This window comes from Solanum lycopersicum, chromosome 10 (assembly GCF_036512215.1).
Source record: "Solanum lycopersicum chromosome 10, SLM_r2.1".
Taxonomy (NCBI): Eukaryota; Viridiplantae; Streptophyta; class Magnoliopsida; order Solanales; family Solanaceae; genus Solanum; species Solanum lycopersicum.
Genome location: NC_090809.1, coordinates 55,817,315 through 55,834,845, shown reverse-complemented (window position 1 = coordinate 55,834,845; position 17,531 = coordinate 55,817,315). Strand labels below are relative to the sequence as shown.

General features: G+C 34.6%; 2 protein-coding genes across 3 annotated transcripts; one reads left to right on the top strand and one right to left on the bottom strand.

The window, feature by feature from the left end:
• Positions 1-106: 106 nt before the first annotated feature.
• On the top strand, positions 107-6,415 carry LOC101263769 (mechanosensitive ion channel protein 6). 2 transcript variants are annotated; one of them, XR_002028790.3, is made up of 5 exons: positions 107-3,803; positions 4,528-4,651; positions 4,935-5,228; positions 5,318-5,483; positions 5,602-5,739. XR_002028790.3 is itself a non-coding variant. In XM_004248803.5 (5 exons), exons 1-5 carry the CDS (start codon positions 1,789-1,791, stop codon positions 6,234-6,236), a joined length of 2,925 nt encoding a protein of 974 aa, XP_004248851.2. In that variant the 5' UTR covers positions 1,292-1,788; the 3' UTR covers positions 6,237-6,415. The 2 variants fall into 2 exon arrangements, 1 of the variants encoding a protein (XP_004248851.2); XM_004248803.5 differs by lacking the exon at positions 5,318-5,483 and adding an exon at positions 5,948-6,415 and having other exon boundaries at positions 1,292-3,803; positions 5,602-5,804.
• Positions 6,416-6,667: 252 nt separating this feature from the next.
• LOC101268811 (pentatricopeptide repeat-containing protein At2g17033) lies at positions 6,668-9,774 on the bottom strand. The gene is made up of 2 exons (XM_004248593.5): positions 9,348-9,774; positions 6,668-9,113 (listed from the first exon to the last, which is right to left on the bottom strand). The coding sequence occupies exons 1-2, from the start codon at positions 9,630-9,632 to the stop codon at positions 8,019-8,021; spliced, it is 1,380 nt and encodes a 459-aa protein (XP_004248641.1). The 5' UTR covers positions 9,633-9,774; the 3' UTR covers positions 6,668-8,018.
• Positions 9,775-17,531: the final 7,757 nt, after the last annotated feature.

Sequence of the window (17,531 nt, the reverse complement as noted above, 5' to 3'; positions counted from 1 at the left end):
CTTTGTTGGTTTCTGTTCTCTTATTATGTGTTCTTGCATCACGAAAACAGAAGACTCAGTTCCATGCACATTAATGATTCGAACCATTCTAAAAACACCTATGTCAACTGTTTCCCTTCTCTTTTTTGTTATTGTTATATTTGTTTACTCTTCTAATTTGCAGGGAAGTCTGACTGATATATTAACCTTGGAAAGAGAGATCAATTCACCCCTCTTCTTGAGTTTTGCTATAATTACAACAATAACTTACATAATAGTGACATCAAGAATCTCTGTATTGAACTTTTAATTGGAAACTTAGAGGGTGTTTAGCTATGCTTATGAGTGGGTTAAATTAGCTTATGAATATTTTTGACCTAATTATGCGTTTGGTAAACATTAAAGTAGTTCTAATTAGTGGTTTTATAGTTTATAAGTATTTTTTGGTTTGATGAATCATTTGTGACTTGTATCGCTACTATCTCTCTATTCTATTCACACAATTCATCTTTTTGTGGCGTACGCAGGGGTGAACAAGGACATGTATTGGGCCCATTGTAGCACTTCTCAGTTGTGATGGAGTGATCCATTTTAAAACTAATTAGAAACATCTCATAACTTGACAATTTGTGAGTTTGCTACCTAATTTTTATGCAATTAGAAAACCATTTTTTTTGGAAAGATATTTATGGCAACCCTATTTTGAAAACCAAAAAAAAAAGAAAAAAAGTTAGGGTTCCGGCATTTTACCGATGAAGATGTTAAACATTTGGGGAAATCTGCAAATGCAATTTACTGGCAGATTTAAAATATTTTGTGGTTAATATAAGTGCAACTTATTTGTAAAGGAAATTAGAAAGGACTTGCATGAAAGAAAATGTTGAGCACTTATTCATATTACAAATTTTATTTGCGACTAAAAGTTGTAGATGAGGTGAATTATAATTTGCGAGTAAAAGTTGTAAATGAGGTGAATTATAATCTGTGTTTTAGCCTATTTCATTTCAATTTTTATTTATTTTAGACCAACAACGATAAAGAAGGAGATCTATGAATAATGAAATATAAAAGTCAGATGCGACGATCGTCAAAGCGAAAGCATGCAAGGTTATTATCTGGGCGCTTGCTACAGATTAGCATGCCAGAAAGCCTAATCTTATCTATTAATAATTTTGATTTTTGACTCTTTCAAATTCACTTCTCTTCATTTAACACATGTACTCGCAAGTTATCACTTATTTTTCAAAAATAAGTGATAACTCCTTTGTCTTCAATTGCTTTGTTCCAATATCCACAAATTTAATTTAAGAGAAAGCAAGCAATTGCTTTGTTCAATTACCAATTATTTTTCTTACTTTTAGCTATTCCATATTTGTCTAAATATTATTAAACATGATAATTTTTAGGTTAAAGATTTGAACTTGAACTAGAAAACCTTGCTCATGTGCTGCAGCCCGAAAGAAAAAAAACTTTGGCTAATTAATTAACCTCCTCATTTATCGTTACATATACCATTTGTCATATGTGAATAAAGTATTTACCGTGTTTCTTTTTTCTTTTTCTTTTTCCCATGTCAATACCATAATTAGTCAAAGCCCAAGAAAACCATATATATATATATATATATTTTAACATCTCTCAAAATAACACACAAAAGCTTTATACCCCACCTTCAATATAGGATTATAACGTTTTCCAATTGCAGCATTTGCCATAACCGAAACATTCATCCAAAAACATGTTCTTTTTTCAAGCTGAAGGATTAGAGAAAATTAATTAAACCTCAAGAATACACAGGAATTATAAATCATGGATCAACTTTCTTCCTCTCTCAAGAAATCATTAACACCACATGGTTCTTATAAGAAGGTCTCCGATGCCCACGACATCGAAAACCAACCTATATTGGCTCATCGAAGCCCAGAAGCCCCGTCTGCTTGCTCCTCCATGAACTCCTCCTCGTTGACGACAAGGTCTTCCATTGATCTTAATGACCGACGAGAGGTCATTGTAAAGATTGATGGCGGAGAAAAAAACAATGGAAATGAACATAATATGTTATGGCACGAGACGAGTTATGAATTTTGGAGAGAAGAAATGAATAACGGGCCCCAAAACAACGTCCCGAAGACACTCCAGCGAGGCAAGGACATGTCTGAGGATCCACCCTCCAGACTAATTGGACAGTTCTTGAATAAACAAAGAGCTGTTGGATGTGAAATGACATTGGACATGGACATGGAAATGGATGAGCTGAGGACTCATCCGAAACCTGAAAATGATCATAGCGCTGCTGGATCCAGTCCACTAATAAATTTCCCCCCTGATCACACACACAATCATAGTCATACAACGTCAAGAGAACTTGGAGTTTCATTTCAGGATCCGTCACCATCTAGTAACGTGGTTGACATAGAGCCTGACCAACTTTATAATAATGATTCATCGAGCGATGAAGAGGATGGTGAAATTAGTGATGCAACACCCAATGAGCAAAAGCATCTGAACAGAAGAAGGACCATAAACATAAATAATTCTCCAGATGACAATAATAACAGCAACACTACTTATTACACTCCTAAAAATGGTGGTGGTGAAAGTGATCAGGTGCTAAGGTGCACCTCGTTTCAAAGAAGAGCGAGTGTATTAGGGAGAGCAAAGACAAAATCAAGGCTAATTGACCCCCCGCATGATATACCTGAGAGGAGATCAGGAAAAATAGGAAAATCTGGTCAATTAAAATCTGGAATGTTAGGAAGAACTTCGGGGATACTAAAGCCACCAGAGGAGGAAGATGACGATCCATTATTCGATGAAGATCTTCCAGAAGAATTTAAAAAGGGCGAAGTTGATTGCTGGACACTGTTACAATGGATAAGTCTTATTGTAATTGTTACAGCTTTAATCAGCACACTTACTATTCCTTTGTTGAAGAGCAGAATATTAAGAGGACTTCATTTGTGGAAATGGTTAGTTTTGGTTCTTGTTTTAATATGTGGGAGATTGTTATCAGGATGGGTGATTCGGTTAGTTGTGTTCTGTATTGAGAGGAATTTTCTATTGCGCAAAAGGGTACTATATTTCGTTTATGGTGTTAGAAAACCTGTCCAGAATTGTGTTTGGTTAGGGTTGGTTTTAATCGCTTGGCATTCCATGTTTGATCAGAAAGTTGATACAAATAATCAGTTCTTGGGGTACATCAATAAACTGATGATATGTATGCTAATTGGGACAATGTTATGGTTGGTGAAAACTCTCATGGTTAAAGTCCTAGCATCTTCATTTCATGTTAGTACTTTCTTCGATCGAATTCAAGAGTCATTATTCAATCAGTATGTGATTGAGACATTATCAGGTCCCCCTTTGCTTGAAATCCATCGATCTCAAGAAGAAGAGGACAGAACATTGGCTGAGGTTTGGAAGCTACAGAATATTGCAGGGGCACAGTTGCCACCAGAACTTAGGCCCCCACTTGCTCCTCGATACAGTAGTAAGGGTGCAAGTGTTAATGGTGGGCAAACACCAACACCAAAACCATCAAGAACAGTAAGTATTGCCATTTCTGGTCCCTTGTCAAAAAATCCAGATGAACCGAATCAAGGGATATCCATCGATCATTTGCACAAATTGAATCCCAAGAACATTTCAGCTTGGAATATGAAGAGATTGATTAAAATAGTAAGATACGGGGTAATATCTACGTTGGATGAGCAATTACACGATACCAAAAGAGAAGATGATTCTACTACACAGATAAGAAGTGAATATGAGGCCAAAGTTGCTGCCAGGAAAATATTCAGAAATGTTGCCAAGCCTAGGTCCAAGTAAGTAATTTCATAATTTCCAAGTACATCTAATTAATCCAATATCATTTTTCTAGAACTAGAAGATATCAAACTTCTTAGAGGTTAAAATTAAGGTAAGAGAGCACATTATTTTACTAGTTTTTGAAGACTTTCAAGAGCAAAACCTTCTCTTATTTTCCTATGAGGACGAAACAAGTAGATTTATTTTTTAGCTGAAAAAAGATACATGAAAGTGACCTCGCAAAACAAGAAAAATAACAAAAAAGAAAAGAAAAAAGGAAAAACAAACCAGATCATTTGCAGTATCGCGTTATTCATCAAGTTTCCTAGCTTGTCCTGCTGCTTCTTCCCCCTCATCTTCTGCTAATACAGATAACACAAAAGAAATCAGTATAGAAAGATACATATCTGTAATTTTCCACAGTTTGTGATCCTTTTACGTATCTTTCTTGTTAAAAAATAGTACCTAATATATGGAGATAACCATTTCATAGTCCTGAATCATTTCCAATCTTGGAATTACTACTGCTGTACTGCATACCGATATACAGCTTTGGTTTAGCCAGCTACCTGGCGTAGTGTGACTTCTATTAATCTAAATTCTTAAAGTTTTGATCAGTTACACTTTTCCATATCTTTTGATACTTGCTATGTCAGACAAAAGGATAATATACTTAAAAAAAACAGTCAAATGGTCATATTACTTCAGTAAATTTAGTCCCAAACTTTGTTATATTAACAGGTTCATCTATCTGAAGGACTTAAGTAGCTTCTTGCGAGATGACGAAGCTCTGAAGACTATGAATCTTGTGGAAGGATCACCAGAAAGAGAAAAGATCAGTAAAGCATCACTCAAGAACTGGGTGGTAAGAAATGATCATAGAAGCAATGGATTTAACATATAAATCACTTTAAAGGAAATTACCCCCAATCAGTGGAACTAATATAACCTGGAAATAAGACAAGGACCCTCAACAACAAGTTAAATTGCACTGACTGTATGCCAGTGGATACAAGATATATCCACAAGGAGTTTAACTGTACCTTTTCACTCATTAATTCTTGATGAAGTTGAGCACATACTCTTGCGATCTTATCAAATTGCAGACACAAATAGGAGTATCAAATAACTATCCTTAATTTTTGTAGGTGAATGCATTCAGAGAACGGAGAGCTCTAGCTTTGACACTAAATGATACAAAAACAGCAGTGAACAAACTTCATCAGATGGTGAATGTTTTAGTCAGCATCATCATTCTGGTCATCTGCCTCGTGATTTTAGGGATCGCAACCAGCAAGTTCTTGCTCTTTATCAGCTCTCAAGTCGTCGTTGTGGCATTTGTATTTGGAAACACATGCAAAACCATATTTGAATCTATTATATTCTTATTTGTGATGCATCCTTTTGATGTGGGCGACCGATGTGAGATAGATTCAGTTCAGGTATATAGCATACTTTCTTGATCTTTTTTCCACTTTGTTATGTCTATTCAACCAAAATAATACTCCATCCTTTTCATTTTACATGACAGCATCAGATACGTCATATAACTTATGAAAGAATGACTTTTGACACATACCAAAAGCACTGATAGAGCTTGTGATCTCAAACGTGTCATGACAATTCTATGGTTATAAGAGCATATCATAAAGGGTAAAACGGAAAGTTTATGTTAAAAACTTTCCAACTATAAAAAGGTGTCATTCTTGTTAGTGTATTTATGTATATCATATAAAATGGAAGATTGGGAACATTATTGTTAGTGCATTTATGTGTTTAGTAAGGCTTGATTTATTTATTTTTTTCATTTTTCAGATGATTGTCGAAGAGATGAATATTTTAACTACCGTCTTTCTGAGATTTGACAACCAAAAGATAATATATCCAAATAGCACTCTTTTAACACGACCTATTGGCAATTACTACCGCAGTCCTGATATGGGAGACTCAATTGATTTTACGGTCCACATTTCTACACCAGCAGAGAAAATTGCTGCTATGAAACAAAGAATGATCAGGTATATGTTTGTTCTTGTCATCCAATATAATCTTTTATCACCACTATGAATTCTTTGAAGTTTGAAGAAAGTATGTAGAACCTGGAAGATTTAAACAAGTATGAGTTATGATTGGACATAATCTTTGTGGCTTGCTATTGCAGTTATATTGAGAACAAGAAGGACCACTGGTATCCCTCTCCTTCGGTGGTGTTGATGAACCTAGAAGATCTAAACAGGTTGAAACTATCTGTATGGATCAGACATCGAATTAACCATCAGGACATGGGAGAGAGATGGAACAGACGAGCTCAATTGATTGAGGAGATGATTAAAATTTTCAAAGAGTTTGACATTGAGTACCGGTTGTATCCCATTGACATCAATGTTCGTGGTATGCCTCCCATTACATCCAACAGGGTTCCCTCAACTTGGCCTACTGCTGGGAATTAAACATGAAAATCTAATAGGAATTGGCTCACAGATGCTCCAATTTCTAGAGGCGAGAGTTTTATTGTTGATGTTCTTTCATTAGAATAGGACATTCAGGCCACGGGGTTTTTGGTGTCTTACCCTTGATGGTCAAGGCCGAAGTTGTTTTCCACTTTTGAAAGTAGACAAGTTCTCTACAATTAGCAGTTTTTCCCTTCTAACATAGACAGATTCAGGATTCGCGATACAAAGTGCCACTTCATCCACATAGTGATAATGGAAGTAAAGTCAGTATAAATGCATATAGGATTTTTTGAAGAAATCATGCAATTATATAAAAGATCTTGAACCGAAAGTAGTGAGTATGTCGTTATATGCCATCGAGGATGCACATCTATCAATGCCTATTATACCTACTATACACATCTATCCCTGCCTACAGAAGATGAATATACCAATCAAGGGGAGATACCAAGGATATTCTTATAATGTACAATGAAAATGGATTACAAGAACAAACAATTCGGGGATAAATTGGGATCAAGATTGTAATATTGGAGGATTTTTTTTTAAAAAAAAAACTGAAAAAATAAAATAAAAAATCCTCCAATATTACAATCTCATAGACGAGCCCATAAAGCGCAACATTTCTAGTAATGATAAATTTTATAGGAGCTGACTTCAGCTAAATTACTTTGAAGTGAGATTCTTTCGATTCACAGTAAACTAGCAAGTCCCCTTGCATTGAATATCACTTTCGCAAGAAGGAAGTGGTTAATTGAGTGAATTGCATTCAGTCGCCCACCTACTGAACATTGATCTAATATTTATTGTCATACCACGAATAAAATAATGGGACATAACTTCCTGCTGACCTTGCTTAAATCTGCGGCTGGACATCAGAAATACTGAAGCACGGCTGCACAGAATTATTGTTCATGTTGGAGCTACATCATTATTGCCTCTTGCTGCGGAGACCAAGATTGTTCTTTGATACTTGTTGAGAGTTTCCTATTTCTTGACCCAAAGAACTTGTAAATACTCCTTAGTCCACCGTTGGTCTCACAAATATTGCAGAGTGGTGGATGTTGAATTAATGCTGACAGTTATATGGATACCATCATGAGACAGAATAACAATACTTTTGCTACCCACTGTTTCTCTATGGAGCTGTAGACATTGTAATGTGATTAGTTAGGTAGAGCATTCTATGCTGCAAATTGGTTTTGCCTTCATGTTTATCTTCCACTATTATGAATAATCACACAAACAAGGACCTCGATCTTTAAGAATTTGCTTATAAAGCCTGTGAGAGTAATGATTTCATATATTGCTAACACAGGATATCTTGCAACAATTTGTTTCTCCATTTTGGGTGCAAAACGCTGTGATTGCTTACTTCTGAGCTGCATTGAACTGCTTATGCAGCTCAATTTGTTTGTTGGACTTCTATGCAGAAGTTTTGCAATTGTGAAACACAGGTAATTTAGGCCAATAACCAAATATTAAATGCTAGCACGGCTCATGATATTCAGCAAAATTTTAGATACTTCAATAGCTGACGATAATTGTTCAACAAAAAGCGACATGCTTCAACTATTAATGATGATTTACCTTTCTCTTATCAGCTTTCTCGCTATTGCAACAGAAAAGTTCATGTTTGAGGATATAAGATGATCGTGTTTCTACTCATTCATAACCAACTGGTATGATAAGGATCAATCCAATTCAACCTCTTCAGCTTCTTCTTGCGGTCTTTCATGATACCATCTTAATGTATTAAACATCTAGGACTTGTGGCTGTCATGATATCCTTTCATGAATAGTGGCATTATAATTTGATAACCACTCCATGAAAACTTTTCCCTTAGCAATGAAACATCCAACGTTCTTCCTATCAATCCTGAGTGGACATCCAATCCGCAGTAGTATTTCCTTGATCAACCGTTTCACAGGGGATTCTCCTCTAACAACACTGTGTTTTCCTGCTCCACAAACCACTATGATTTCACCTGGAAGAACACGATTTTCGGCAAGAAACTTGCATTGAAGCTGATGAAACCATTGTAATATGATCAGATAAGCAGAGGTCAAATGCATCCCATGCAAGTCCAACTTCAACTCTTTTGGCTTCCACTGCATTGTCTCCTCCAAAACAGAGGATCCAACCAATATCTTCACCAAAACCGCTTCATTCTCATCCAGATTGCCCATTAACTCTTCCAGAGAAAGAGGGACACTCTTCAGATCTTGCAGTAATAGACTAATTGTTGGGCAGGAATTCAGAACTGAATTGTAAGTTCTAATAGAAAACAGAACACCTGAAGCTTCAATTTTTTGGAGCGATGAAACCAATTCTGACAACTCATTGTGAGATCCAAATGAATTAAGCACCATATTCGAGCCAACTGTATCTAATTGAAATCCCATGCGCTCCATTTCAACTACAATCCTTTTCATATCTCTTAAGTATCCTGATTTCCCATATGAATAAACTAGAGACCTAAACTCAAATTTTGACAATTTCAGTCCTAATTCCTTCATCTCTTCCATCAATTCCTCAGCTTTACGCGGTAATCCAATTAGACAAAATCCTTCAACCATTGAGGCATACCCTCGTTGCTTCAAATAAACAGACGAGGAATGCAAGAGAACAAGCTTCAGCTTTGTACAATAATCCAAAACTCCTCTCTCCGAATTGTGCTTAGATTGTGAATAGATTAATTGAGAGTAGAAACTGCATAAATCTCGTTCTCGGCTTCCCAATTTAGATACCGATTCAGTAACTAGGGTTTCAGCTTCATCAAATCTCTCTAGCTTATAAAGCAACGCAACCAATTCTGCCACTAGTTTGGAGTTCCAATCAAACCATGACGCTTCACTGATTTCCAAATACAACTGCAGATAAAATTTTGCTTTGCATTTAATCAAATTTACCGCAAACAATAATTAGTATGACAAATTGAAAATACATAATGATACAGCTTAAAACAAACAATTTGCTTCGCATTGAGTCATACATAGAGGTGATCAATTAATAGGAAAAAATGTAAAACATATCTGCAAAAATAAACATTCTGCTTCACAGTGAATTGAGGACAAACTGAAATACATGATAACAGAGAGACGTACGGGGAGGGCAAGAGAACAGAGGCGATAATGAGAGGTAGTAGTAGGAGATACAAGGTGAGATAGAGTACTGAGAGCAACATGCTTGGAAGATGAGCCGACAAATTTGCGAAGTAAGTGGCGGGTAGCGGAGATATCGTCGGAGTCGGTGGCGATAAGGGTGGAGAGAAAGCGGTGGCCTTGTTTGCTCAATGAGCACCGAGGGCCTGGCCGTGGACGGCGGTTCCAGAGGCTTAGCCGATGACTTAACAGTTGTGCCGGCGCCGGAAGTAGGATACCTCCGATCATCTCAAGAGATGACGAATTAATCAACCAATTACTATCTTCCTATTCCTATCACTATTTTACTCCAATTTTAACTGTATGGGCTGTTGCTTTGAGTAGGTAGGGATGTCAAATAGGCGATTGATTAAATTTGGATGCGTTAAGATAGTCAAAGATTAGGGTGTTCTATGGTTGGTTTGGATTGATTATTGATTATTGATTAAATTAAAATTAATTTATCAGGTTTTAAAATTATTAAAATCAAATATAATATATATTTATCGGTTGGGTTATTATTGATTTTGATTGGGTTGGTTTGTGATTAAGCATAGAGTAAAATAAAGAAAACGATTCATTCAAAATGTGAAAAAAAATAACAACAATGGATTTAAAATGAAAATAGTTAAAATGACAAACATAACATAACTTTCAATCATTAAATTTACTATAAATAAAACTTCAAAATGTATAATTTTGACCTAGAAGGAAGAGACCGTGACATTATAAAAAAATGACGTATATATTCATATGTATGCAACTAATAAGATAAATGGCTGAACACATAAGTGACCCCTTAAACTTGCACGTTTTTTCCATTTAGACACCTTAATGAGGCCATATTTTTATTGAACACCTTATATATACCCAAAGTGTGTCTATCACACACTTCAATGACATCACCCCAAAGTATATAGACTGCGTGACTTTCAGACACTATAACATGAAAAATAAAATGAATCATACCATGACATGTGGCAAATTAAAGATATAATGTAGATACTAGCTGAAATAAAATACATAGTGCAAATAACAAAGTATCCCAATTGAAACAAACTCCAATAATAATGCACCACTTCACATGTGTGATCCAATAAGTGGCTTATCTATTGTTGTCACGATCCAATTCAACGTGATTGACACCTATACATATCAGCCGGTGGGAGAACCAATAATACTATTCAACTAAATCAATTATTTTAAAACTAAGGCATTTAGGTTATGAAAGCAAGTTAAATGATAAAAAATGAAGTATCATTACTAAACAAAAGATCTAATAAGTAACATTTACGGAAGATAAACCTAGAAACTGAAAGTCAATTTACCAAAACTACTAACAAATAACCAAGTCTAAACAAAAAAATACTAATGAACTATACAACTACTAAAGCAATGGTCTAAGTCCGGAAATGGTGGACATAGACCAAGGAGAAACTTCATGGGGGCCCGGAAGATGCAGCTCACCCTTGAAGTCGATGCGATATTCTCTAATCTCTAAAGTGAGGTATGTCAATAGCCGCTTGAAGATGCCCTGCACTCAACAAAAATAAGAGCAAATGCAGAATCATTACACAATCACGGCGGCTATCCCACTAGTACAATATAAACAAGTCGAACAACATTATAACCACATGCATATATATATAAACATAAAAAACATTATTAAAATGACAATTCGACAACACATTTCACATGCTTAACACATCATTGGTCCTCTCACAGAACTCAAACTCAAACTGTTAATGCACCGGCGTGGTACTCAATCTCAATTAGCTTGTTATAACGTGGCAATCCGATCTCATAGTTGCATCGGAACGTGGTAAATCGATCTAATATTATGTCGGAACGTGACAACATTTTAATCCAAATTAGCTTGTCGAAATGTGGCAATCCGATCCCCAATCACACACCACAATGACAATCACAAGTACACCATCACAATCATACGTTTACATATTGATCTCATGGATACATCATTCATCTATCTCAGTTACAATAATGTGATCAATATTGCGACATTCATATAAATATAAGTAGCATAACGACACAAGAACATGCATACATTACACAAATAATGAAATCACTACCATCATCTACCTCGAAACAAGCTTGAAACCCTATGAAACTTGATCCTTTTCTTTCTGTATTTGTTGGCTTGTTCTTGGTCTACAAATAATCACAATAATATGAGAATCAACAAACAATCGCTAATTACCCGAAATACTAACAATTCTATAAAATCTAGATCAAATACATGACCCCAACTAGTCAATTTTAGGATTAATTTCACCATAGAATCTACCAAGAAACCCTTACCCATCAATATTGATCCATTCCATTATGTTTTACGGATTGAAAAGTGAATTCAGGGGGTGAAAAACTTACCTTTAGCTTCAAGAATGGTGGAAAACAAGTTGGAATAGCCCAAGGGTCGTTCTTTAGCTTTAAAAGCGCCAAACAAGGTCGTTTAGTGTTTTTATTTACGAATGTTGTTCTACTTATATATATATATATATATATATATATATATAGGTAGAGTAAAAAAAAGACTAAGTTTCGAAATAACCAATTAATCTTATGAATTAAGAGAAATCAATTTTTCAAATTACAGAGTCGCTACTTGATTTTTAATAAAATCAAGAAAAAAACATAAAATTATTTTTTCAAAAGATTTAAACAGATAAAAATCAGTTGAAAAGGGGTTTGAAGTTCAATGTACATTCCGAGAAGGTGTTAGACCCTCGGAATGCTCGCTAACTCGCGGTTGACCGGAGATTTGACTAAATGACCTCTTAAAATAATTTTTTCAAATATTGTAACTAAAAAAATTATTTACTTATTTACTATTATCATTTTATAATGAATTATTTTAAGGGTAAAGAGGAGATCGCTTTAAGAGGTGTAATGACTTAAAGTGATTGCTAAGACTAAAACTAAAAGCTAAGTGACTTGTACAAAATAAATATTATATATATATATTCTACTATTATAGAAAAGCCTTATTTCAACATGTGTGCTTTTTAATTTTCAAAAAGTTGAAGGGTAAATTTGTCATTGTAAACAGTATTACACAGGTGACATAAGCTGGATATCCTAAAATTATACGTATGGTTTGTAAAATAACTCCAGTTGTCAATGTTAGAATCCTCTATATATGTTAACCTTCTCAAATCTAATCATCATCTCCATCTTTAGTCCTTCACAATTTCTCTCTCTCTTTAAATTTTTAATTACCCATCTATAATGGATTTTCAGCAACTACACATTTTTTTCCGTTCATAAGATATAATACAAGTGAAAGCTTGTAAGTGATACATATGGTCATGCTTTCTTAATGAAAAGTAGTAGTAAATAATATAAAACTAAACTCCTCCTCATTATTGCTTAAGTTTTCTGGGATTTTAGTTTATATCTGCAAAAAAAAATGAATCTTGGGTTTTATTGAAAAATGATGAAGAAATCATGGGTTTGTACTTTGATTACTCAATATTGTTTATGTTTGTCTCTTTTTCTTGTTCTTAACTTGTGTCAAAATCAGAAGTCAATGATAAGGAATGGAAATGTGAATGATCTTCCTATGGATATATATTTTATAAGTGTTACAGGGGGTATTAGGACTCTTGAAGAACAGACTCTTCTTTTCAAACAAGTCAGTTTTTCAACCAATCTTTAAAAAATAGTTTTTTTTTGTTTATTTGTTTAAAGGAATGATTTTTATTTGAATGTTACTTGTTGGGGTACGGAATCTTGAACTGTATTTTGGTTTGGTGAAGATTGTCAGTGTTAGTTCAGTCTGTAGTTGAAGAATGTACACTTAACAATCAATCTTGAGAAGAAAATCTATTGTTATTTGTGTAAAGGAATGATTTTTATTTGAATCTATGTTGATGGGATATGTGTTTTGAGCTGAATTTTGGTTTGGTGAAGATTGTATTGTTTTGTAAAATAATTGGGTTGTGCATAATATATGTTAATGACTATAGTAGAAGTTTGGTTGAATAAAGCTGCTAAGAGCTCATTCTAGCAAGAGCACAAACTTAGTTCGCTTTGATTTAACTTTGTTTGCTATGTTATGATATTGTGATGAGACAACTAGAATGCTATCATCTAACTCTGTCATGCACTGACTGGCTCTTCGTAGTTCTTGTTTCAATCGAGCTATAACTTTGGCGTCTTCTGAGTGATGACGTTGATGCGCTAATTCATTCTTATCAAACTTCTCTTGAAGTCGATGAAGTCAGACTTGATGTTTTGCTCCAACATCTGCAATAATGTGAGGAACGTTTGGACCAGGCTCAATAGTTCTAGTGAGACTCTTTTTCAACCATTCTTTGTACTCCCTCACACATTCTGGACGAAACCTGTTTGGTACAGGTTCACACAACACTCTTCGAGATCTCCACATCCTACGCATAGCTTCAGCAAATGCAACTCATCCATTCTCGTGGTCAGTTGCAAATTTCCTCGTATCTGCAATCTGGGGCAACTCTTGTTTCCCTCCTAGTTGTCTCAAAACTCGACCGGGAGCATATGGTCTAGTCCCTCTTAACCCAACAAATACCAAATAAGGGACCTTTTCTGTTCGAACCACCATATTCTTAGTTACCACCAAACTATCTATTGACCATTGTACGTCTTCTTATCTCAGCCCTCGAAGCCTCGAATATTAAAAACTCTCTCCTCCAGTCTTATTGCAACGATTGCGATACAACCACCAATCATGACCATGTAGCTCGTTTGACTGCCTTAGGGGATTTGGTTCTTTTGGATTATGAGTCTTGATCAAATGTTGCATCATCCACCACTGTAGTATCAGATTACACCCTTGAAAAAATCCGCTCTGACACTTGTCTAAAGCCCTATAGATGTCAGCCAGAATCATAGGCGCTAAAGTGTAGTACTTTGTTGATGCTTTGTAATCCACTCCATAGAAGATAGCATGAGTGACCATAAACACACTAGGATGAATAGTGTATTTTGGCTCTTGAGGGAAAACCATCGTTCCGAGCAAACATATTGCAAATGAGAGGGGACGCGTCTCTTTTCATTTTTCTTTTGAAACGAACTCGTCTTTGTATTTCTCATAAGTCCTTATGCGCCCGAATCATATATAATTTTCTAAAAGGTATATTTGGTCCAGGGAGCTTGTCCATCCGCTCGACTTTAACCAATGACAACTTTTCTCTAATTTTGACGAAATCTCATATTATGGAATTTAGGAGATCTGTATCTGGATGTCGTTTTCTTTTGTTGCACATAACAACATTTTTATAGCTAATAAGAAATTCTTCTATAGTTGGCGTCAATTTTCCACTTCCCCGAACCAAAAGACCACATTCCCACTACCCAGAATTTTACCATCGTCCCGATTAGGCCAGACAAGCATTCATCTCTAGCAGTGACGAAAGGTAACCTATGTGTTTCTGAACGATCATTTTATTATCGTTCTTCATGAACCTCCACCATACTTTGAGGAAAGCATCGGGGATAGTAACCATTCTTGTTTTTGAAGGCTCGTATGTCGAATTCATCCTACAAAAATAGCAAATAAAAATTAGTCAATCCTCATCCATAGACAATAAATTATTTTAAAATGCATATGCATCCTTCAATCAATATGTAAGCATGATTGTCTGTTTTTGGCAATTTGTGCCAAGTAGACACAAGGTGGGCTTCTAATGGGTCCAACACGCCTTGGGCGTTGGGTCATCTTAGTTCAAATCCTCCTAAATTCGGGATTTGGCTCAGCTCTACGCTAGTTTACTTAGAGTGTCTTTTGAAGAGACTGGGAACCCAAACAGACAATTTGGGCTGAAACTCGCGACAACCATTGGACGCAAGACAAACCAATAAATTGTCGCTAATTTTGAAAAAGGGCGAATATAAAAAAGTTCGATGCGGTTCCGCAAACCGTCCTTTAATATACTATACATACATCAGAAATATGTCATGATATGCAATGTCACTTTATACTTTAAGCAATTTAATCACAGATAAACAGTTTAATAAATATAATTAGTCTAAATAGTCAAATAATTTTGGTTAGAACTTAATTATTTCCCAGCGGAGTCGTCATTTCTATTTTACTTTAAAATATATATATAAGTAGAGAAAAAAAAGACTAAGATTCGAAAAAACTAATTAATCTTATAAATTAAGAGAAATCGATTTTCCAAATTACAGAGTCGCCACTTGATTTTTAATAAAATCAAGAATAAAACGTAAAATTATTTTTTTTCAAAAGATTTAAACAGATAAAAATCAGTTGAAAAAGGGTTCGAAGTTCAATGTACATTTCGAGAAGGTGTTAGGCCCTCGGAATGCCCGCTAACTCGCGATTCACCGGCGATTTAACTAAATAACCTCTTAAAATAATTATTTAAATATTGTAACTAAAAAAAATTATTTACTTAATTACTATTATTATTTTATAATGAATTATTTTAGGGGAAACGAAATCACTTTAAGAGGTGTAGTGACTCGTGATGCATGAATATTAACTCGCAATGCATGATCTTTCACGGTGTATGGATATTGACTCACGATGCATGATTTTCCGCGATGCACAAATATTGACTCGCGATACATGATCTTCCATGATACATGAATATTAACTCTTGATGTCATCCTTGATACCAAATAAAGATAGTGCTTCAATCGAGCAACATCAAGTTGTAGCAGCGTTGCAATACCAATGATAATTTTGATGCAACAACAACATTCGAGGCCGAACTTTTTTTGGAAAATTTTGATTCTCTCTTTTTGCAACATAGTCACAACCCCACATGAAAAAAAAATTACCCTTAACGACTTATCTAATCAATTATGTAATCAAAATTATATTTACTTTATCCGATTGCTATAAGAGTTTTGTCGCGCCCCATTTTCGCAGAAAGCGGGTTTTGTGCACGACCTAACAACTCTTTTGGGATTTCGAGTTTGGAGTCGCCACCTAACGAATTAAGGCGCGTTAGGACATCTATCTAACCTAACTAAGTCTAACTAAGGTCAACGAGCCAGAGATTAGGGTTCAAATTACCTCAAGGGGAAGGTGTTAGGCACCCCTCGAGGTCCACAAGTGTGGGTCCTGGCCGTATCTCATGCAATCTATGTGGCGGTTACAATTAGCAATCAAAGTCACTTCATTTATTAATTTATTTAATCTTGCTAAGTGATATAAAACAATTAATACTATTTTATTATTTTTCATTAATTTGACCATGCAAGGCTAGGTGATAGCAATAAAAAACAATCAAGTTTTATTTTTTATTTAAGCATATGAGACTAAGTTATAAATAAAATTTGTAAATTTTAAGCGATTAATATGTGAGAAAGTAAAGTTTTAAAAATTGAGCAAGTTTGGAATATGAATTTTTATTTTTAAAAAAATGTTTGTTTCTTTATAGGGATGATGCCACGATATTGTTGATCGCGCTCCTCCACCATAGAAACAATTTTGATTTGAGGTCGGTCTAAAAAATAGTTTATGTTTTTGAAAATGATTTAAAAGATTTAGTTTACATGTAGGCACATAAATATTTACACATAAATACACATAATTCCTTTTGAAATTCATGGGTAGGTGGTACTTTCGAGGATGCGTCTGTTTAATTTAAAATTGAAACTAGACCTCATAGTTCCTTTGACTTTCCCACTAACGATAGGTTAGGAGATAGTGCTTATAATTTATTTCAAAAATAAATAATGTCATAATCAATCCAAAATTTTAAAGGAAGAATGAATAATGACTTTTAAGAAAATTATGTTGCAAAACTTTGTAAGTAAGAAAAAAAACTAGTAGAACAATAAAGTGGTAAATTTATTAAATGAAAAGGTTTTACTATGAAATATATTTAAAATCCAAGTAATTTGTTAAATGCATGAAATGATTCTAATTTAGTATCATTATTTTTTTTTTTAAAAAAAACATCTTGCATCATGCATGCGGAAATCTTCAAGAAGACAAATACGATTACTAACTAAATAATATTTACTAATTTTAGGGGGAGGACATAAATATGTACAAACAAATTTTATTTTTTATGGATATGTTAAAAGTTATTTACAAGCCTATAGACATGATTTCTAGGTGTTCAAGAAAAAGAGTAACACATATATGCATGATTTTGTAAATCTAAATGATAT

Coding starts and splice junctions, on each gene's coding strand:
- LOC101263769 (XM_004248803.5), top strand. CDS start 1,789: ATGGATCAACTTTCTTCCTCTCTCAAGAAATCATTAACACCACATGGT. Junction 4,652..4,934: donor CATCACTCAAGAACTGGGTG/GTAAGAAATGAT, acceptor TAATTTTTGTAG/GTGAATGCATTCAGAGAACG. Junction 5,229..5,601: donor GTGAGATAGATTCAGTTCAG/GTATATAGCATA, acceptor TTCATTTTTCAG/ATGATTGTCGAAGAGATGAA.
- LOC101268811 (XM_004248593.5), bottom strand. CDS start 9,632: ATGATCGGAGGTATCCTACTTCCGGCGCCGGCACAACTGTTAAGTCAT. Junction 9,114..9,347: donor TCTGTTCTCTTGCCCTCCCC/GTACGTCTCTCT, acceptor TTTTATCTGCAG/TTGTATTTGGAAATCAGTGA.